Consider the following 23,978-nt stretch of genomic DNA (forward strand, 5'->3'; position numbering starts at 1 on the left):
TCAGACTACTAGAAAAGATCGGATGTCCACCAAAGCTACTAAGTATCATCACCTCATTCCATGACAATATGAAAGGCACAATTCAACATGGTGGCTCCTCATCAGAGCCCTTTCCTATCCTGAGTGGTGTGAAACAGGGCTGTGTTCTCGCACCCACACTTTTTGGGATTTTCTTCTCCCTGCTGCTTTCACATGCGTTCAAATCCTCTGAAGAAGGAATTTTCCTCCACACAAGATCAGGGGGCAGGTTGTTCAACCTTGCCCGTCTAAGAGCGAAGTCCAAAGTACGGAAAGTCCTCATCAGAGAACTCCTCTTTGCTGACGATGCTGCTTGAACATCTCACACTGAAGAGTGCCTGCAGAGTCTCATCGACAGGTTTGCGTCTGCCTGCAATGAATTTGGCCTAACCATCAGCCTCAAGAAAACGAACATCATGGGGCAGGACGTCAGAAATGCTCCATCCATCAATATTGGCGACCACACTCTGGAAGTGGTTCAAGAGTTCACCTACCTAGGCTCAACTATCACCAGTAACCTGTCTCTAGATGCAGAAATCAACAAGCGCATGGGTAAGGCTTCAACTGCTATGTCCAGACTGGCCAAGAGAGTGTGGGAAAATGGCGCACTGACACGGAACACAAAAGTCCGAGTGTATCAGGCCTGTGTCCTCAGTACCTTGCTCTACGGCAGCGAGGCCTGGACAACGTATGCCAGCCAAGAGCGACGTCTCAATTCATTCCATCTTCGCTGCCTTCGGAGAATACTTGGCATCAGGTGGCAGGACTATATCTCCAACACAGAAGTCCTTGAAACGGCCAACACCCCCAGCTTCTACACACTACTGAGTCAGCGGCGCTTGAGATGGCTTGGCCATGTGAGCCGCATGGAAGATGACAGGATCCCCAAAGACACATTGTACAGCGAGCTCGCCACTGGTATCAGACCCACCAGCCGTCCATGTCTCCACTATAAAGACGTCTGCAAACGCGACATGAAATCGTGTGACATTGATCACAAGTCGTGGGAGTCAGTTGCCAGCATTCGCCAGAGCTGGCGGGCAGCCATAAAGACAGGGCTAAATTGTGGCGAGTCGAAGAGACTTAGTAGTTGGCAGGAAAAAAGACAGAGGCGCAAGGGGAGAGCCAACTGTGCAACAGCCCCGACAAACAAATTTCTCTGCAGCACCTGTGGAAGAGCCTGTCACTCCAGAATTGGCCTTTATAGCCACTCCAGGCGCTGCTTCACAAACCACTGACCACCTCCAGGCGCATATCCATTGTCTCTCGAGATAAGGAGGCCCAAAAGAAAGAAAAGTATAAATGGGTGGTTGATGTTCGGCACAGACTCGGTGGGCCGAAGGGCCTGTTTCAGTGCTGTATCTCTAATCTAATCTAATCTAATAACCACTTAAACTATTGAATGAGGAAGTGGAGATATTGGTTTGTCAGCTCATGGGAATGATTGCAGCTCAGCCTCCTACACTGTTCCAATGAAGTTCAAAGTTGAGAAACAGCACTCATCTTTTAATTAGGCACTTTATAGACTCTGGGCTCAACCATGAGGTCAACAACTTCAGGTCATAACCACGGCTCCCATTTTCTCAGATGGCGGAAGCTGGTAATGATTCTGCTGTTGTCACTTTCTTTTCTTGTTCCGCTACCAATCCTTTTACCGTGCACTATCATCCATTTTGTCATTTATTCATTCCTGCCTTCCACCCTATCACACACCATCCCTTTTGTTCTTTCCTCACCCCTCCCTTTTCCCTGCTTGCTTATAAACTGTTGAGTCTCGAACTTCTTCCAGGTCTGACAAAAGGTCATGGAGCTTCGATGTTAATTCTGTTTCTCTCTCCACAGAGGCTGCTTGATCTGCTGAGTTTTTCCAGTATTTTCTGTTTTAATTTCAGATTTCCAGCATCCCGCAGTATTCAAAAACAACTACTAGTTTGTGAAGATAATTTGTATCGCTCAATATTCTGGTTTGTAAAAAGCCTCACATTTATATAGTTTCTTTCATGGCCTCAGGATATCCCAAAATGCTTTTCAGCATATGAAGCCCTTTTGAAGCATAATCACTATGTAATGTAGGAAATGCAGCAGCCAATTTTGCACACAGCAAAGAGCAGTATCACCAGATCATCTACTTTTAGGTGTTGGTTGAAGGCATTTAAAGACATTGCTGGGTTTAGCACTAAGATATATGCATTTGATAGTTTGACTCCTGGTCTCTGCTGCATCAGCTGATCTCAGTCAGGGCTGTAATCAGAAGGCTCCAATTGGGCACAGACTTCCCAGGTTCCCAGACTGACACTTCCAGCATAGTATAGGAGTGCTGCACCATCAGAGGTGCCATCTTTTGTATGAGACATTAAACTCCAGCCCAGTCTATCCTGTCAGGTGGAAGTAAAAGATCCAAAGGCCACTATTTCAAAGAGTGTGCATGTTCTCTCTGGTGTCCTGGCCACTATTTATCCCTCAACTGACATCACTAAGAACAGATGAGCTGGTCGTTTTTTTAAATGCTCTTGGAGACCTTGCTTGGCTGCCACATTTTTTACATTACAATGACTACACTTCAACAGTGCTTCATTGGCTGTAAAGTGCTTTGAGCCATCCTGAGGTTATGAAAGGTGCTGTATAAATGTAAGTTTTTTTTCTTTATAAATCAATAGATGGTGTTACTTGAACACCTTGCATTTATATAGCACCTTTAACATAGTAAAACATCCCAAGGCGCTACACAGGCATGATTAAATGTAATTTGACATTGAGCCACATAATGAAATGCAAGGACATATGACCAAAAGCTTGGTCAAAGAGGTAAGTTTTAAGGACCATTGCAAAGGTGGAGAGGGAGGGGTTTAGGGATGGAATTCCAGAGCTTAGAGCTAATGCTGAAGGCATTGTCACCAATGGTGGGTGATTAAAATAAAGGATTCTCAAGAGGCCAACATGGGAGGCGAGCAGAGATTGCAGAGGATTATAGGGCTAAAGGAGGCTGCAGAGATGGGGAGACCATGGTGGGTTTTGAAAACAATGCTGAGAATTTTAAAAATCAAGGCGTTGCCAGACCAAGTGCCTATACAAGGTCAACAAGAAAAGGGGCAATGGGTAAATGGGACATAGTGCAAGTGAAGGAAATTAAAGAGTTCTATTTGAGACACTTTGACTTCATTAATTAAAATCAGGGAATTATCATTGACATCTTTAACCAATCTAATTACACAATGAAACAGTGTCCATTTGATTGATTTGTTCAGCTTCAACAGAGAATGGTGATTAAAAATCTCTATCTAGCCCTAGTGCAAATTAAAAGGGCCAAAGAACAACTTTTAACTATGTACATCAGCTTGACTGTTATTTTGGTCCAGTTCCTAATCCATAAACCAATGTGATTGTTCTACTTGGTTATAGTCTTGTGCCCTTATGGGATTTGCTGAGGATATGAGGCTGTGTTCCCATCCATAGCTGAAGGGGTGACGACGTCGTGGAAAAACTTTGCAAGCTGGTTTCCAAAGCCACAAAAATGTTGAGCTGGAAGTTGGTAAACCAAGATTAAATGTTTAATCAAACGGAAGTTTAAAACCACAAAGTATGTCACTACTGTGTTGAACAGCTTGCGTCTTAGCACAGAGTGCAACAGTATAACAGTGCAAAGGAATAACAAGTTTGAGTTATGACAAGAACTATGGCTAAATATTGGTTACAGGCAATCCTTGAAATGATCAACTATTCCAGAAGTCAGAACTGCTTAAAGGACAAGGCTTTGTGTTTTAAAGCTCATCAGGGAATTGGCACTACAAATAATCTGCAATATGTTGAATGAACAAACAACTAAATCTTGGTAAATTCATTCTGTAGCCTTGAATATTGGAGTATGAGTTACTCTATTGATGGATATTTAATATCCAACCACTAATCTTCAGATGCAGCATTGCCGACAGTGCGCTGCAGATGCTCTCCGAGCCATCTCCCGCGGGCGCTTTGAAGTTGCGGCCGGGGGGGCCGTTCGTGGATGTTTTGGGTGTTCGGGGCACCTTTTCACAGGACTTCTCTCGGGTCCCGCAGCTCCTTCTTCACCTCAATGGACTTACCGCATGCCGTGGCTGCAGACACTCTGGACTGTGAAGACAGCAGGATCGGAGATTAAAGTATCGGCAGCTGTGCTCGTCAGTTTCATCCGGATCAATTTCATTGAGAAAACAAAGAGCAGGTGTGGCTGGGGGAGGGCAGTGGGCCCAGGTAACATACACTAAACTAACTGTTAACTTTTAGATAGGGCTAAAATGAACTGATTTAAAGAGCCAGGGGAATTTAAACAGTTTAAGAGGGCAGATTGGGGGAGAAAACGTTAGGGATGGGAGCAGATGGCCATGGATAGAGTTGAACAGCAAGGGAGCTTCCTAGGGAGCTTCCAGCCCAGGAGCCATCTTGAAAGCTGACACTGAGGAAATGGCTTATTACCTGCACCAGATTCCACCCCCCCTCCCCCCCCCTTTACCCCCCTTCCACCCCCCCCCACCCCCGTCCCCTTCCCTGCTCCACCCTCTCAGCTCACCCCCTCACAACCCCGTCCCAGCCCGCCCCCCCCACGCACCATCTTCACCCCGCACCCCCTTCCCCTGCACCCCCCCCACCCCCTCCCTCTACCCCTCCCCCTTGCATCCCCTCCTCCCACCGGCACCATCCTACACCTGTGTAGGGGCCCCAACAACCCCACTGCCTTGTGGGCGTCTCGGGAGAGACCAAGGCTAAGGGAGTAAACCCTAACAGAAAATCCGGAGCGGAACCCCGTAGGCGGTCATGTGTCACCTTTGGCATGTTTCCGGCAGTTCCTGCAGCCATACTGGTGCCAAACGTCGTGTCCTGCACTCCTTTGGACCCCACCAGAAAGGCCGAGAGGGGGGTTTTGACGACTGGGCAACTCTCAACCTCCATAAATTTGCCCAGGCATGCGCCATGGAGAGGTCACTCCATAGTTGCCTCACAGCGACTGAAACAACACGGAAGGCAGCAGTTACGGGTTATAAGTCCAGATAAATTGGCGTAGAAACTGGGCGCCACGGGTTGCCTTTGTCGGTGGGAGAGGTCATTGCACCTCACTGGACAGCTACCGCCCACCTCAAACCGGGCAGCCCCCGGTCAATAAGGTTCTGTCCCGCCACAGTCTGCCTGCTTCAATGGGTGCTTGGAGCTCAGGGTCATTGCCCGAAAGGTGGACTGATACACCGCACCAAACAACATGAAAAAAGGAAAGAAGGTACCAGCCCTTCGCTTTGCAAGCTGGAACGTCAGAACTATGTGTCCTGGCCTGTCGGAAGACCTTACACAAATCAACGATTCTCGGAAGACCGCCATCATTAACAACGAGCTCAGTAGACTCAATGTGGACATTGCAGCACTTCAGGAGACTCGCCTCCCCGCGAGTGGCTCTCTAGCAGAGCAAGACTACACCTTCTTCTGGCAGGGCAGGGATCCTGAAGAACCAAGACAGCATGGAGTGGGCTTCGCCATCAGAAACTCCTTGCTCAGCATGATAGAGCCTCCCTCAAATGGCTCGGAACGCATACTGTCCATCCGACTGCTCACCACCTCTGGCCCAGTACACCTACTCAGCATCTATGCTCCAACACTCTGTTCCGCACCTGAAGCTAAAGACCAGTTCTATGAACAACTCCATAACATCATTAGCAGCATCCCCAACACCGAACACCTATTCCTGCTGGGGGACTTTAATGCCAGGGTTGGGGCCGACCATGACTCATGGCCCTCCTGCCTTGGGCGCTATGGCGTTGGAAGGATGAATGAGAACGGGCAGAGACTGCTTGAGTTGTGTACCTATCATAACCTCTGCATCACCAACTCGTTCTTTCACACTAAACCCTGTCACCAGGTTTCATGGAGGCACCCAAGATCACGTCGTTGGCACCAGCTAGACCTCATTGTCACAAGGCGAGCCGCCTTAAACAGTGTTCAAATCACACGCAGCTTCCACAGTGCGGACTGCGACACCGACCACTCCCTGGTGTGCAGCAAGGTTAGACTCAGACCAAAGAAGTTGCATCATTCCAAGCAGAAGGGCCACCCGCGCATCAACACGAGCAGAATTTCTCACCCACAGCTGTTACAAAAATTTCTAAATTCACTTGTAACAGCCCTTCAAAACACTCCCACAGGGGATGCTGAGACCAAGTGGGCCCACATCAGAGACGCCATCTATGAGTCAGCTTTGACCACCTACGGCAAAAGTGCGAAGAGAAATGCAGACTGGTTTCAATCTCATAATGAAGAGCTGGAACCTGTCATAGCCGCTAAGCGCATTGCACTTTTGAACTACAAGAAAGCCCCCAGCGATTTAACATCCGCAGCACTTAAAGCAGCCAGAAGTACTGCACAAAGAACAGCTAGGCGTTGCGCAAACGACTACTGGCAACACCTATGCAGCCATATTCAGCTGGCCTCAGACACCGGAAACATCAGAGGAATGTATGATGGCATGAAGAGAGCTCTTGGGCCAACCATCAAGAAGATCACCCCCCTCAAATCTAAATCGGGGGACATAATCACTGACCAACGCAAACAGATGGACCGCTGGGTTGAGCACTACCTAGAACTGTACTCCAGGGAGAATGCTGTCACTGAGACTGCCCTCAATGCAGCCCAGCCTCTACCAGTCATGGATGAGCTGGACATACAGCCAACCAAATCGGAACTCAGTGATGCCATTGATTCCCTAGCCAGCGGAAATGCCCCTGGGAAGGACAGCATTACCCCTGAAATAATCAAGAGTGCCAAGCCTGCTATACTCTCAGCACTACATGAACTGCTATGCCTGTGCTGGGACGAGGGAGCAGTACCCCAGGACATGCGCGATGCCAACATCATCACCCTCTATAAAAACAAAGGTGACCGCGGTGACTGCAACAACTACCGTGGAATCTCCCTGCTCAGCATAGTGGGGAAAGTCTTTGCTCGAGTCGCTCTGAACAGGCTCCAGAAGCTGGCCGAGCGCGTCTACCCTGAGGCACAGTGTGGCTTTCGTGCAGAGAGATCGACTATTGACATGCTGTTCTCCCTTCGTCAGATACAGGAGAAATGCCGTGAACAACAGATGCCCCTCTACATTGCTTTCATTGATCTCACCAAAGCCTTTGACCTCGTCAGCAGACGTGGTCTCTTCAGACTACTAGAAAAGATCGGATGTCCACCAAAGCTACTAAGTATCATCACCTCATTCCATGACAATATGAAAGGCACAATTCAACATGGTGGCTCCTCATCAGAGCCCTTTCCTATCCTGAGTGGTGTGAAACAGGGCTGTGTTCTCGCACCCACACTTTTTGGGATTTTCTTCTCCCTGCTGCTTTCACATGCGTTCAAATCCTCTGAAGAAGGAATTTTCCTCCACACAAGATCAGGGGGCAGGTTGTTCAACCTTGCCCGTCTAAGAGCGAAGTCCAAAGTACGGAAAGTCCTCATCAGAGAACTCCTCTTTGCTGACGATGCTGCTTTAACATCTCACACTGAAGAATGCCTGCAGAGTCTCATCGACAGGTTTGCGTCTGCCTGCAATGAATTTGGCCTAACCATCAGCCTCAAGAAAACGAACATCATGGGGCAGGATGTCAGAAATGCTCCATCCATCAATATTGGCGACCACGCTCTGGAAGTGGTTCAAGAGTTCACCTACCTAGGCTCAACTATCACCAGTAACCTGTCTCTAGATGCAGAAATCAACAAGCGCATGGGTAAGGCTTCCACTGCTATGTTCAGACTGGCCAAGAGAGTGTGGGAAAATGGCGCACTGACACGGAACACAAAAGTCCGAGTGTATCAGGCCTGTGTCCTCAGTACCTTGCTCTACGGCAGCGAGGCCTGGACAACGTATGCCAGCCAAGAGCGACGTCTCAATTCATTCCATCTTCGCTGCCTTCGGAGAATACTTGGCATCAGGTGGCAGGACTATATCTCCAACACAGAAGTCCTTGAAGCGGCCAACATCCCCAGCTTATACACACTACTGAGTCAGCGGCGCTTGAGATGGCTTGGCCATGTGAGCCGCATGGAAGATGGCAGGATCCCCAAAGACACATTGTACAGCGAGCTCGCCACTGGTATCAGACCCACCGGCCGTCCATGTCTCCGTTATAAAGACGTCTGCAAACGCGACATGAAATCGTGTGACATTGATCACAAGTCGTGGGAGTCAGTTGCCAGCATTCGCCAGAGCTGGCGGGCAGCCATAAAGACAGGGCTAAATTGTGGCGAGTCAAAGAGACTTAGTAGTTGGCAGGAAAAAAGACAGAGGCGCAAGGGGAGAGCCAACTGTGCAACAGCCCCAACAAACAAATTTCTCTGCAGCACCTGTGGAAGAGCCTGTCACTCCAGAATTGGCCTTTATAGCCACTCCAGGCGCTGCTTCACAAACCACTGACCACCTCCAGGCGCGTATCCATTGTCTCTCGAGATAAGGAGGCCCAAAAAGAAGAAAGAATCTTCAGTACTTAACTATGCTGATAAACAAATCAGATCTTGTAAAATAGTGTTTGTTGATCTGTCCCTGGATCTAACTGCCTTTTTGACTATTTTGGCACGGAGATAAGTTACATTTCACTGTCGGTGTACTCCTATTGTGATTGTATCAATTTGGATTTATTATTAGGACTAGAGTCTATGGGACAAATCGGAAGAGGTGTCCAGTTAGATATCTTGAAAACAAGAACTAATGAAACAGCAAGTCTAATTTTAGATTCAGAAGGATTGCCAACAGGTTACACACGGAAATTTCAGATATAGTATTGTATGTTTGGGATTTAGTATTCATTTGACATTTACATTAAATCTAAAGACAATGAACTCATTCCTCGAGTAGTCAAAAATATAATTTTTCATTATAAATTCCCACATTCACATTTATAATTGAAACTGCTACTCTAAACCTGTCACAGTTATTACACCGTATCCTACACCATTGATTAGGGAGGTATAATTATAGCAGGACAAGTTTACATTCTAAAAGACATAGGAGCTTAAAATGAAATGAGAAATTGTATGACTAACATGGGGACTGAATTCTATGCACACACCAGTACCCAATATTCTCAACCTCTAATTCTGCTTCGCCCGAAGACTACAGTTGGTCTCTACTTCCTGTGTGTACCACAGGAGTTGGACTAGAATATCAAAAAAGAAAACTACATCAGTGACTGGGCTTCTAAAGTAATTCATTTGTTGTCAAACACTATAATAGTTACTCCTGTTGGTATTTGATGATTGTTGCACTTTATATTTGTATTGTTTACTTTGGAAACCTCTGGTTGGTGTAGTGACATCTGCTATATTGATTTGCAAGCAGAGCACAAGTAAAGGATAAGTAGAGAAAGCAAATGAGGCAATTGCCCATCATGTATCTGAGCGCACAGTGCATAGTACAGCTGCTAAGACTGGGGGTGGGAGGTCTGATGCAAGAATTACAATTGAAATAGTGAGAGTTGGTGATCCATAATGCTAGAGAACTGCTAACAAAGGTAAAACTGCAGAGTGAAGGCATGCAAGACTATGAAGTGGAGACAATGACTTCAAGAGGAAGTTGGATGGCCACCTGAGAGAAAGAGACTTGCAGGACTACAGGGATCAAGCCAGGGAGTGGGACTGACAGCATAGCTCTGTGGAGATCAGTCATGGACTCGATGGACTGAATGGCCTCCTCTGCTGTAATTGACTGCCTCCAAGACAAAGAGCACATGACAGAACTGGGAACTTAAAGTAAAAACAAACAAAACAAATTGCTTATTTAAAAAAAAACACTTTATTGGAGGGTTAGAATTCAATTTTGAAGCAGACACAGGCAAATATTTCACAAAGAAAATATACAAGTGTAGACTTATCAAGGCCATGCAATTTACTGGCACTTCAAGTACAATGGGAGTGACAGTTCAGATCTGCCCTATGGCCACAGGCAGCAAACCAAACTAAATGTTTAAGTGGATTTGTGAAAATATATAACAAACACGTGAATATCCCATTGATGAACTGCAGCTGACTTTCCTGCAAGATCACCCCTCCCCTGTCACATGATCAAAGTAGTTCAATTTACAAACATGTGCATCTGGCCCTCTCACCCAGCATGTGATGTACTCAGCATTTTCATTAGATTGAGCAGCAGGTTTGGACCCTATCTGTTGGTCTTTCACATCTTACAAGGTGTTGGTTCTTCCTGGTACATGTTTTGAAAGGCAATTATTGCCCACCATGTAACCACTGTGTTGGCTGAGGCATCAAGAGTTGGTGGGCTACTCAACTCTGGAGTCATCACATTCTAGCCCAAACCAGTCCATCAGATAATCCAATTTCCCTCATTTATTGGATGGAACCTGATTTCTGATCATTTTCTTAAAAAAAAAACCCCCCACAAATCTCACAATTCACACAGATTTTGAATAAATGGAAAGGTTTGTGACAACTGGACTTTAATTTAGTTATGTTTAAAAAGGAAATTTTTACAAAATCCAAAATGAAATCTAATCTAATCCATGTGTGCTGTATGGCAGGGAGGTTGGGCAAGTGAGGAAGTTCTGGGGGTGGAGATATGAGGCTTCAGTGATGTGCCAACTTGATGGTGCTGTTGGAATAAAAACAGAGCAATAAACTATAAAATTACCCCACTGAATTTAACTATTACAATTCCAGGTATCTTTTGAACCCCTCAATTAGATTCCAGCTGATAACTCACTCACAGGTATCCTTTATCCTATATATAAACAGATCACATGAACCCCTTGATTAGATTCTAGCCTATAACTGTATTTTATTGCCCACTTATAATATTTGAAAAAAATCCAAATATTTGCTGTCTAGTTAAACAGGGAACGGGGGAAAAAAAATCAAATACTCTGAATTGTGCACACTTTCAAAACTACTGTGGTCCAGCACAACAGTAAGAGTTGGACTTGCACTAGAGGCTAAACCCAGAATCTCAAGCTGGGCACCTGAGGAAGATGATGTCCATTAAGATTGGCATTATACAACCAGCTCAATGTGAAGTGGAATATGATTAACAATTAGATGCCACCAGGAGCCACATAAAACTCAGTTAGAAACTGTGAACAGGCACAAATGACTCCAACTGTCAAAACACGCAGATCAGATGTCAATATTTGACGTCAGTTGACAGGGGCAGAGTGGAAAAAAAACTGCATAGTGCACTGGAGAATATAAATCCCATTTCTCCTTCAAGAACTTTAGTGAATGTGGAGACTGCATCCAATGCTCCGAATTGGGCACCTGACTGGAGGGTGTGGGTAACAGAAGACTTTGTGGGGATGAGGAAGAGGCAGCAGTTGACACAGTCTATGGCTAAAATGTCATACTTAGCATAGTGCTGATTTGTGTTTTTAAATGGAAACACCACAGCCATAACTCCTCAACCACTGCCATAGACCAGTTGGACGAAATGGCCTGTTTCGGTGCTGCAATTTCTATGTAAATCAAGGTCAGATGATTATATTGGTGCAGGAACTGGACATGAAAGTGCATGGATGAAAGACAAAACAGGACAAGTTTAAAAGCATTACAGCATACATTAAAAAAAAACACTGCTCATTTTGTGATAGAACAAAAAAAGGCAAGGCAGAAAATTATAGATCTTAAGCTCACAACCAGTGGGGATTTTTTGATAAAGAGTCGCATTGGAAAAAAGTTAGCTGCCTTTTCTTTCAAATGCTGGCTGATGTGTAGCTGGTGGAGCAGAGGTAGGAGAGAATTTCACAAATCAATTAAATAATACATGAACACTGCTCAGAATAGTCTTGACAGACTGCAATGAGAAAAGGTCAGATTACATCTACTTCTAGCATGCTGTGTGGTTAAACATCAAGGTTCTAAGAAGTTTAAGCACACACCTCTGTAGCCTGCAAGCTAACCACACCACACTGGTGGTGAGTTTAACTTCCATCATACACACTAAACTGCTGTGCAGTAGCTTTGCTGCATTTCTCCTTTCCTCTTCTCCCATAATCAATTTTTACTTATGAACTTGAGTGGAAGAATTCATTGCACTCATTTTATTCTCCAGATCTTACAAGGCAATAAAACCCATGAACGTCAAATGCAAATAATGTAAATCATAATATCCCCCAACTCCTCATGAAAATCTAGTCAGAAACACCATCAATATTAGCCAACTTTTGTTTTCCAGTTCTGATAATGGATAATCCACCAAAACATTGACTCTTTCTTTCTCCAGATGCTGTCTGATCTGCTGGGTGTTTCCAGCATTTTGTGTTTTTCATTCAATTAAGCAGACTGCACAAGACTCTCTCAATGCATTAATACGAAGAAAAATCAACACCACATGTCCCATTGTATGTACAAATATAACACTGAATTTAGTGACTGGATGTAGGTGCTTTAATATAGTGTCACTTCTGTGAACATTTATATTAAATCTCTGCAAGTATATATTTTCTCCTCAAAACACAATGATGGTAAATATAGGATAAAAAATGACCAGAGTTACAGGGCAATATTTCATGTTAACTTTGGACAAAGTTAGAATTCTCTGAGGGATGCCTGCATAGTTTAATGATCTGCAGAATGGGGCAGCTGCCCCCATCCCAGAAAGAGTAACCTGCCTTAAACCATTTGCCAGTTGGGTTAAAAACTCAAGAATACTGTTTATTTCTAGACTCTTACACTTCAACCAATAGTAGACAGCATGAGGCTAGTGAAAGGCTGAAAGAGACGGGGAGAAAAAAGGTACATAATGGTTGTGATCAATACTCTATACAATTATTACACCTTCATGGAGCAGCTTGACTGGGTCAGAGTTTGCATCATATAGGGGGCGAGTGTCTTTATAGAGAACACTTGGTCCATGCGATCTCCTAGACAGAGAAATTACATGGTGTCTAGGAATATTGGGAAGTATTTACTCATGATGCTTCAGCCATCATGAAGTATGGGGCAGGCTTAATGGACCAGTTTCTTTTCCTGCCTTCAATTTCATTTATGTTAATGGGAAGATTCTACTCCCTCTCAGCTTGTGGCAGTACATTACAGGATGGACGAATGCTGTACAACACAATGGCCAAGGTAGTTTACTGAAGGTGCATCTGGTTCCCTGCATGTGGACACACATGCTGGCTTCAGCCCCAAGATGGCAACTGCACAGTGTTCCCCTTATTATTCTGTTGTTAAGATATGAAATAAATGATCTGATCAAAAACACTTCTAGAATCAAAGCATTTCTCAATTTTATGCATAATAAACAATTGTTCTGGACTGCTATAAACCAGCCCTTGGAGTTTTCTGCAACTTAAATTGACTCTACGTGGAATTAGAGGTTCTGAAGTCATCTGATCAAGGAAGTAAAAAGGAAAAAAATTACAAAAATAAATGTAAAGTTCTACACATACATGAAGTAAATATATCAGTAATTACACATTGCTCTCGAGGCACAAGATGGCCACTTCTTTGCGACCAACACCCCTTCTCTGCTTCTGAGTAAAGCTCAGTTAACAACCTGAGAACAGAACACCGAGTTAAACAGCAAGTTGTAAAAAATAAATTATCCCTTCTTTGTGGAATGGATTCTTGTTCGTTCTCTGCAGTAGTTAGCTACTTGCTTAGAACTCATCGTGTCTTACTAAGGCCTCTCCAAAGTCTGTGGCCTGGCTCCCCACAAACAGGTCATACTTTTTCACTATTTCTTCTTTCGAGAGTTTTCCATCCTGGAACAAAGTGGAAAGCAAACAAAAAGTTACAGGGGAGTCACAAAAAGCTGTTCTCCTGAGTTAAGAACGGGAAAAGACCATTAGACCAGCAATTTTACTTCTTGGATGGATCAATCCCAACCAACATATCTGACACTCAATCCCTTCTCTCTGGAAGTGCATTCAATTACCTCGAACTTATTGAATTCTCCATTTTCATGCCTTTCCCTCAATGTCCTCCACAATAATTTCCATTTGAGTGAAAGATGTCTACTCAATACCCATGCTGAAATAAGTTTGAACTTTTAAGCTAGTCTTTGCAAGTATTTGAGGCGTAAAAAAATTCACCTATGAATTGCATCAATTCCCTTCCTAACTTTAGAAAAGAAAACCATAACATCATCCGCCTATATACAGTTTCCAATCACTGGTAAGCTCCAGTCCAGAAAATAACTCATTCCCACCCACTGAGTATTCATTGAAAAATTCTGTTGCATATTCTCACCCCATTTATTGGATAGGGTTTCACAGGAACAAGCAGCCTCCAGAACCTCCCCACATGGTTGTTCTTCATCTGATCAGTGAATATCTGTGTCCTAGTCCACTTTGCAAGGTGCCACAGCCCCATCATGCCCTCAGCTGCTGTCCACACACAGGTACTTCAATCAGATATGACTGGACAACAGGTAGGAACAAGAATCAAAGCCCATTTTCTTTGCCTCCCTCATTGCTTCTCCATCCAAGTGCACATGACAAAACTTGCATTTACATAGTGCCTTTGAACTCCTGCCATAACCTCTTGCCTCATTTAATATGTTCCTGAAAGCCTACTACTTGGATATTAGGACAAGTGGCCAAAAGCTTAATCAGTGTGGCTTGGTGTTCAAAGTTTGTCCACTCCCATGAAGTAGCTTGGAATTTCTTAGTGTTTTAAAGGTACTGTCTAAATGCAGGTTGTTAACAGAGTGAAAAGTCATTAAACAATATTTAAGAACAAGCCACATGAGGGAATTTTATGAGAGGTAACCAAAGTTTTAGAGTATCTCAAAGTGGGGGAAGAGACGTAAAGGTGGAGCAGTTGAGAGAGAGAATTCCAGAGCTCAGCCTTAGGCAACTGCAGGTACAGCTGCCTCTGGCTGAGTGATGAATTATAACGTTAATGGGACTAAACACTTGACACAGTCCAATATCCAAGTCTGGACAAGCAATGTGCACATCTCACCTTGTTTTCATCTGATTCATAGACAAGATGGCGGGCCTCAGCTTCAGCATGGTCATAGTCAGCCGGCAGGATCCAGTCTTTGGTTTCGTCCTTATCCATTCTGCCGTCCTTGTTGCGGTCTCTGAACTCAGCGAACTGCTCACGCTCAGTTTTCACCCACTCAGGCTCATGGCCATCACTGTCTGCAGTGTACATATCACCTGAAAACAGAAGGGAAGGTCAGATAAGTCAGAAACCTTTTCCTTTGATTTAAAAAAAAATCCGTTTCTGGGATGTGTGCATTGCTGGCTAGGTCAGCATTTATTGCCCATCCCTAATTGCCCTAGAGAAGGTGGTGGTGGTGGTGAGCTGCCTTCGGGAATCTCTGCAGTCTTTGGGGTGTTGGTACACAAAGAGCGCTGTTAGGAAGAGTGTTGCAGGATTTTGACCCAGTGATGACGAAGGAACGGCAATAGTTCCAGGTCAGGATGGTACGTGGCTTGGAGAGGAACCTGCAGGTGGTGGTGGTCCCATGCATCTGCCTACCTTGTCCTTCTAGGTGGCAAAAGTCACAGGTTTGGAAGGTGCTGTCGAAGGAACCTCAGAGTTGCTGCAATGCATCTTGTAGATGGTACACACTGCTGCCAGTGAGAGTTGGTGGTGGAGGGAGTGAATGTTGAAGGTGGTGGATGGGGTGCCAATCAAGTGGACTGCTTTGTCCTGGACGGCATAGAGCTTGAGTGTTGTTGGAGCTGCACCCATCCAGGCAAATGGAGAGTATTCCATCACACTCCTGACTTGTGCCTTGTACATGGTGGACAAGCACTGGGGAGACAGGTGGTGAGTTACTTGCTGCAGAATTCCCAGGCTCTGACCTGCCCTTGTAGCTACAGCATTAATGTTTCTGGTCAATGGTAACCCCCAGGATGTTGATAGTGGAGGATTCAGCAATGGTATTGCCATTGAATGTCAAGAGGAGATGGCTAGATTCTCTCTTGTTCGAGATGGTCATTGCCTGGCACTTGTGTCCACGAATGTTACTTGCCACTTATCAGCCCAAGCTTGGATGTTGTCCATCTTCAGCAAGACCTGGACATGGGCTACTTCAGTATCTGAGTAGTCACGAATGGTGAACATTGTGCAATCATCAGCAAATATACCCACTTCTGACCTTGTGATTGAAGGACGATCACTGATGAAGCAGCTGAAGATGGTTGGGCCTAGGACATTGGCCTGAGGAACTCCTGCAGTGATGTCCTGGGACTGAGATGATTGACCTCCAACAACCACAGCCATCTTCCTTTGAAGTAGGTATGACTCCAGCCAGCAGAGTTTTACCCCAATTCCCATGACTCCAGTTTTGCATGGACTCCTTGATGTCATACAGACATCAATTCTGTCTTATGGCAAGGGCAGTCACTATCACCTCACCTCTGGAGGTCAGCTCTTTTGTTCATGTTTGGACCAAAGCTGTAATAAGGTCAGGAACTGAATGGCCCTGGCAGAACCAAAACTGAGCAGGTTATTGCTGAGCATGTGCTGCTTGATAGCACTGTCGACAACCCCTTCCATCACTTTGCTGATGATTGAGAGTAGACCAATAGGGCCATAATTGGCTGGGTTGGATTTATCCTGCTTTTTGTGCACAGTACATACCTAGGCAATTTTCCACATTGCTGGGTGGATGCCAGTATTGTAGCTGTACTGGAACATCTTGGCTAGGGGGCGTGGCTAGTTCTGGAGCACAAGCCTTTAATACTATTGCTGGAATGTTGTCAGAGCCCATAGCCACTGCAGCATCTAGTACCTTCAACCTTTTCTTGATATCAGTGAATTGGATTGGCTGAAGACTGGCATCTGTGCTGCTGAGGACTTCAGGAGGAGGCCAAGATGGATCATCCACTTGGCACTTCTGGCTGAAGATTTATGCAAATACTTCAGCCTGATCTTTTGCGCTAATGCAGTGGCCTCCCCCATCATTGAGGATGAGGATTTTTGTGGAGCCACATCCTCCTGTTAGTTGTTTAATTGTTCACCACCATTCATGACTGGATGTGGCAGGACTGCAGAGCTTTGATCTGATCCATTGGTTGTGGGATCACTTAGCCCTGTCTACTGCATGCTGCTTCCGTTGTTTGTGTGCAAGCAGTCCTGCGTTGTAGCTTCACCAGGCTAAAACCTCATTTCGCAGTAAGCCTGGTGCTGCTTCTGGCATGCCCTCCTGCACTCTTCATTGAACCAGGGTTGGTCCCCCAGCTTGATGGTAATGGTAGATGGGGGGATATGCCAGGCCATGAGGTTACAGATTGTGGTTGAATACAATTCCGCTGCGACTGATGGCCCACAGTGCCTCATGGAGGCCCTGTTTGGAGTTGCTGGATCGGTTTCTATCCAATTTAGCATGGTGGCAATGCCACACAACACTATGGTGGGTATCCTCGATGTGAAGACAGCACTTTGCCTCCGCAAAGACTGTGCGGTGGGTCACTCTTACCAATACTGTCATGGACAGATGCATCTGCGACAGGTAGATTGGTGATGACGTGATCAAGTAGGTTTTTCCCTCTTATTGGTTCCCTCACCACCTACCGCAGACCCAGTCTAGCAGCTGTGTCCTTTAGGACTCTGCCAGCAGTGGTGTTGTCGAGCCACTCTTGGTGATGGACATTGAAGTTCCCCACCCAGAGTACATGTTGTGCCCTTGCTACCCTCAGTGTTTCTTCCAATTGGTGTTCAGCATGGAGAAGCACTGATTCGTCAGCCAAGGAGGGTGGTAGGTGGTAATCAGCAGGAGATTTCCTTGCCCATGTTTGACCTGATGCCACGAGACCTCATGGGGTCTGGTGTCAATGTTGAGGACTCCCAGACAACTCCCTCCCAACTGTATACCACTGTGCCGCCACCTCGGGTGGGTCTATCCTGCTGGTGGGGCAGGACATACCCAGAGATGGTGATGGTGTTTGGGACATTGTAAGATATGATTCCATGGTATGACTAGGTCAGGCTGTTGCTTGACTAGTCTGTGGGGCAGCTCTCAATTTTGGCACAAGCCCCCAGATGTTAGTAAGGAGGACTCTGCAGGGTCGACAGGGCTGGGTTTGCCATTGTCGTTTCCGGTGCCTAGGTCGATGCTGGGTAGTCGGTCCGGTTTCATTCCTTTTCTGAGAGACTTTGTCACGGTTTGACACAACTGAGTGGCTTGCTAGGCCATTTGAGAGAGCATTTAAGAGTCAACCACATTGCTGTGGGTCTGGAGTCACATGTAGGTCAGACCAGGCAAGGACAGCATATTTCCTTCCCTAAAGGACATTAGTGAACGAAATGAGTTTTCACAACAAAATCGACAATGGTGTCATGGTCACCACTAGATTAGCTTTTTAGCTCCAGATTTATTAATTGAATTCAAATTCCACCATCTGCTGTGGTGGGACCTAAACCCATGTCCCCAGAGCATAATCCTGGGGCTCTGGTTTACCAGTCTAGTGGCGTGCCAGATCTTGTTGGCAAAAGCACCTCTACCTAATCACAGATATATTTGACAAGTACCCTTCTCAGCACCAATGGCTGCTCCCCCATTTCTTTTGTCTTTCAAAGGTGACTTAGTGAAGGTAAAACTCAGGAGAAAAACCTTGGTCATTTCCCCCACCCCCTTGTACAACTGTTGCTCCTTCAGTGTCTGCACAGTTGCCTCTGCAGAGACTCTTGAGCTCTAGACAAAGCATGTTCCTTTTCAAAGAAAAGGTTCTCTTGTATAGTTGCCAAGTCAGGGCTCAACTGCCAGCTTTACATCTCTACCACATGCGATGGCTTCTGTGGCTTGAGACACCAGTGGGGGAGCGTGTGCGAGCTATTGTTTGAACAGATGACTTATTGCATGTTCTGTTAGCTGCACTGACCCTGGTTTCAAAGTTTTTTTTTCGAGATAGCTAACTAAAAGGAAAACAAATTTCAGGTTTCTGGAGAAACAGAAACTGGTTGGAACCTTGGTAAAAAAAAGGACACAACCATTCAAGCACATAACAAGGGCGGAGTGCAGGCAGACTGAAGAAAGTGAAGGCTGGATCGAGGCGCAGCACTGGCGCCTCAGAGGAGGCAATACTGGTGGATCCATGTGATCAAGACGGTCGTGAGCAGAGCTGAGAAGGTTCTGGAGTAGTGCACAGTTTTAGTGAAGGCTGTACCCGTGGAGTTCAGGTTGATGGGGAAGTGCTGTCGGATGGGAATCAGTGGCTGCATCTTGGGAGAAAAAGGAGCTGGAGATCTACCTGAGGATGTTCAGTGCTTTGAAGAACTTTATTTTATTTTATGTATTCAGAGATACAGCACTGAAACAGGCCCTTCAGCCCACCGAGTCTGTGCTGATCAACAACCATCCATTTATACTAACCCTACAGTAAATCCCATATTCCCTCCACCTACCTACAATTTACAATGGCCAATTTACCTATCAACCTGCAAGTCTTTGGCTGTGGGAGGTGCCCGAGCACCCGGCGAAAACCCACGCGGTCACAGGGAGAACTTGCAAACTCCGCACAGGCAGTACCCAGAATCGAACCCGGGTCCCTGGAGTTGTGAGGCTGCGGTGCTAACCACTGCGCCACTGTACCGCCCCTTACTTTGTGGCTGTAATTGGTTCTATGTACGCTGAGTGGACTGCCCAGTAAATCAGAGAGATCTTTGGGGTTTTTTTTTTACATTATATATTAAGAAAACACAATTAAAAACATACACAAACATTATATATAATAAAACTATACACATACATGAGCTGTTAATTCATTTAATTTATGTTGATTTTAGTTTGATTATTAAAGTAAAAGTTATAAAAGTGAAATCTTGTCCATTTGAAATTTTTTTTTTTTTTAAAGTGGGGTTGTTTGGTAATTTCAGTTCTTCTGGTTTGATTATCTCCATTTGGGGGGGTGGGGGCATCCTCACACACATTGGAGCCCACAACTTTGTTGTGCAGTCAACTATTGAACTATGGACGAGCCAAAACTTTCTGTAGCTAAACCTTGGGAAAACCAAAGCCATCTGTTCTATTCTTGCTCGTAACATTGCATATGCTCAGATTCCATCCTCCTTTCCCAGCTGCAATGTACAGCCTTAAGAGTCCAGTTTGACCCCAAGCTGAGCTTGACCCCTCTAGTCCATCACCAAGACTACTTACATGCATACATCACCCTACTTCATCCCTGACATGATTTCACCAACATGTTTACTAGCTTCCTCCCAAGCGCCAACTCATAACTCCTGCATGTTTCTGTCCTTGCCAATTGTTGCAATTACTCCAACACATGGAATGTCAACATCCTCCAGTTCCCTCTAACCCCACATCCCAGTTCACATCCTCACCAGCTTAGTTTACTGTGCAAGCTCTCCCCTTGATGCAACAGCAAAACGTGTTATAGAAGCTACCACCAATAATTGAACAGGTACAACTTTAGACTCCAGTTTTACCCTCTGATCTACTTACCAATGTACTCCTCCAGATCGATGAAGCCATCTCCATTCTTATCGATGTCTTCCATGGTTTCCTGCCAGTGAAACACAAAGCTATTGTCCATTTCTGTGTATAAACTAACAGAAGGTAATATGCTTGCTGTTAAAGTCTGGTCTGTACATAGCAGTCAAAAATAAAACTAACAAAGCAGGCAGGCACCCATATTGGGAGTCTTATCCTAGGCAGAGTCAGTGTCTGTATAACCAGAGAAAGTTAGTAATGGTACAATTCTAAAGGGGTGCAGGACCAGAGACCTGGGAGGGTTATTGTGCACAAATTGTTGAAGGTGGCAGGACAGGTTGAGAAAGCAGTTAATGAGGCACATGGAACCTTGACCTTTTTTATTAAAAGGGACAAAAGAGTATAAAAGAGATGTGAAGACTTGAGGGTGCAGAATGGGAATTGTTTCAAGGATGAGGGACTTCAGTTATGTGAATAAATTAGTGAAGCTGGGGTTGTTCTCCATAGAGAAGGTCGAGAGGAGACTTGATAGAAGTGTTCAAAATCATGAATAAATAGGGAGAAACTATTCCCATTAGCAGAAGGGTCAAGAACCAAAGGATACAGATTTAAAGCGATTGGCAAAAGAAACAGCAACATGTGGAATTTTCTTTTCATAAATGCAGCAAGTGGTTATGATCTTGAACGCTCTGCCTGAAAGGGTGCTGGAAGCAGATTCAATTATGGCTTTCTAAAGGGAATTGGATGAGCACTTGACTGGGAAAAAAAATTACGGGGTTATGGAGAAAAGGCCAGAGAATGGGACAAACTAAATTGGACTCAATGGGCTGAATGGCCTCCTTCTGTGCTGTGACCATTCTATGATTCCAAGACAGCAACCAGAACCTTCTCCAGCCATCCAATTATATAGAAATTGCCACTGTTGTGGACAGTCCCAGGTTAAAAAAAAAAACCACCAGGAAAAAAAAATTAACAGCCACAAAGAAAACAATGAACAATGAAAAATCTCTAGCACACAATTTGTAACCAGGGAGATAGACTCGCACTTGGAAAGCAGCTCAGTTTAGGTTTAAACTGTGCAGGGTGGTGCTGGTGTGTAACAGGATGCTTGGGGACATGTTGAAAGTGGAAGTGACAAACTCAAAAAAAATTTAAGAAGCTTGATAGCTTGCTGACAACTAATGCAATTGAGGTGGTAAGAGCACTTTTGCAGGGCTTATACTTTGGGATCAGACAAATGGGCTGCAGTGGTCTTTTCTGGTTGTCTAAATGCCTCATGTCCCAACAACAAAAATGTAACATGATAATCCACATTACTCAGTCCCGACCAGCAGCATGGTTCCAAGGAGCCACAGCACAGACTATTCTTCGAACCCTCAATCCAACTGCTTATAGAGTCAGAGTCATACAGCACAGAAACAGGCCCTTCGACCCATCGTCTGTGCCGGCCATCAAGCATCTATCTATTCGAACCCCATTTTCCCGCACTTGGCCCGTAGCCTTGTATGCTACGGTGCTTCAAGTGGTCATCTAAATACTTCTTAAATGTTGCGAAGGTTCCTGCCTCTACCACCCCTTCAGGTAGTGAATTCCAGATTCCAAGCACCCTTTGGGTGAAAAAAAACCTTCAACTCCCCTCTAAACCTCCTGCCCCTTACCTTGAATCTACGCCCCCTGGTTATTGATCCCTCCGCTAAGGGAATAAGTTTCTTCCTATCTATCCTATCATTGCCCCTCATAATTTTGTATACCTCAATCAGGTACCCCTCAGCCTTCTCTGCTCTAAGGAAAACAACCCTAGCTTTTTCAGTCTTTCTTCATAGCTGAAATGCTCCAGCCCAGGCAACATCCTGATGAATCTCCTCTGCACCCTCTCCAGTGCAATCACATCCTTCCTATAGTGTGGTGACCAGAACTATACACAGTACTCCAGCTAGCCCAACTAGATATATTGATTCAGCTCTTCTGCATCTTGAAGCAATAAATCATTGAAGGGGAAGTGAGACAAGTACATAAGTACCAGGACAAAGCAGCCTGCTTGATTGGCACCCCATCCACCACCCTCAACATTCACTCCCTTCACCACCAACACACAGCAGCAGCGTGTACCATCTACAAGATGCACCCCAGCAACTCACCAAGGCTCCTTCGACAGCACATTCCGAACCCATGACCTCTACAACCTTGAAGGAAAAGGGCAGTAGATGCATGGGAACACCACCTGCAAGTTCCCCTCCAAGCCAAACACCACCCTGGACTTGGAACTATATTGCCATTCCTTCACTGTTGCTGGGTCAAAATCCCGGAACTCCCCAAACTACACTACAAAGACTGCAGCGGTTCATGGTGGCAGCTCACTACCATCTTCTCAAGGGGAATTAGGGATGGGCAATAAATGCTGGCCTAGCAAGTCACACCCACATCCCAAGAATGAATAAAAAATGGAGATAAAGAAAGATATGCTGATAGTGTTGGAGAAAGCAGAGTGGAAGGAGGCTTGTGTGCAGCATGAGCCAGTATAGAAAAGCTGGGCTTAATGGTTTGTTTGCGGTCTGTAAATAGTACATAATTTGTGTTAGTTTGGGGATGGGACAAAACATGGCATCATCGAAGCACTGACCAGCACAACAATGTCCTTCATGTGATCGTATTCCTCTGGGTGCAGGAAGGCAGTGAACTCTTCTTTTGTGGCAAACAGATCACCATTCTGGTCAGCCCTTTTGAACCGGCGCTCATCTCTTGCCATCATCTGTTTGTAGTTGTAACCATCGTCAGCATCCACATCGTCTGTGGAGATCAAATGGGTGGGGGAGACACGAGGGCGAGACAGAAGAATTCCGACATTAACAAGCAGGTTGAAGACAGACACAGGGTGAATGATCAAATTGATTGGCCCCAGAGAGAATGTCAAGTTCCAGATAAAAGGTCTGTAACTGACCGTGACTGCTGAAACAAAGTGTTTGTTCATCCGCCTTTGGTGCTGCCAGATACCAGGAATCTCTGCTGGGAACAGAACTTGGTATTTTCTCAAATAATTATGTACGCCATGACAGGCGAACCAGATCATTCTTTTAAAGGGACTAGCTGGTGAGTTCCCACAATCCCATGGTAGTATCCCATAAATGTCAAAACATGACTACTCATTCCCAGCAAGTTTTCCTCCCATTTATTAAAAATTGTTTTGTCTCAGGAAAGTGCTGGACACCACCAGCACCACCTCCCCACCCTGGTGAACACTGGGAGATGTACCCAAGACTTGAACTGATAAGTTGCCAGTTTGTTGTGACAGAGGTCACTGACCATGAAAAGACACCCATTTACACGATTCACACACTTATAAATTGAAATGTCCTCATCCCGTCAAGATGTTAATAGTAGAGATTTGCCAATCACTAAAATGTCAAGTGGCACATGGTATCAGAGCAAACTCTTCGCCACCCACTCCAAACTCAGACCAATTCCCTCATATGTCCTGCATGCTAATCCCCAACTTCAAGTCTTTGTATACCAATGAAATGTTCAATTCTAGAAATTGTTCTAAAACACAAAGATCAGCTAATACAGCATTCTAAATTCCAGAGTGAAGAGAATGCTGTAT

The 23,978-nt window shown here is 45.2% G+C and overlaps 1 protein-coding gene across 3 annotated transcripts in view; it reads right to left on the reverse strand.

Annotated features, from left to right (window-relative positions):
- Window positions 1-9,792: 9,792 nt before the first annotated feature.
- Window positions 9,793-23,978, reverse strand: part of LOC137384829 (calumenin-like) — a 30,486-nt gene continuing 16,300 nt past the window's right edge. For all 3 annotated transcript variants that reach the window (XM_068059377.1, XM_068059379.1, XM_068059378.1), the window contains exons 4-7: window positions 23,001-23,167; window positions 20,393-20,453; window positions 14,938-15,137; window positions 9,793-13,733 (exon numbers count right to left, since the gene is read on the reverse strand). In XM_068059377.1, the coding sequence (XP_067915478.1) occupies window positions 13,629-13,733; window positions 14,938-15,137; window positions 20,393-20,453; window positions 23,001-23,167 (533 nt within the window). In that variant the 3' untranslated portion in view covers window positions 9,793-13,628. The remainder of the gene's footprint in view (window positions 13,734-14,937; window positions 15,138-20,392; window positions 20,454-23,000; window positions 23,168-23,978) is intronic.

The sequence above is a fragment of the Heterodontus francisci genome, chromosome 27 (assembly GCF_036365525.1).
Source record: "Heterodontus francisci isolate sHetFra1 chromosome 27, sHetFra1.hap1, whole genome shotgun sequence".
NCBI lineage: Eukaryota > Metazoa > Chordata > Chondrichthyes > Heterodontiformes > Heterodontidae > Heterodontus > Heterodontus francisci.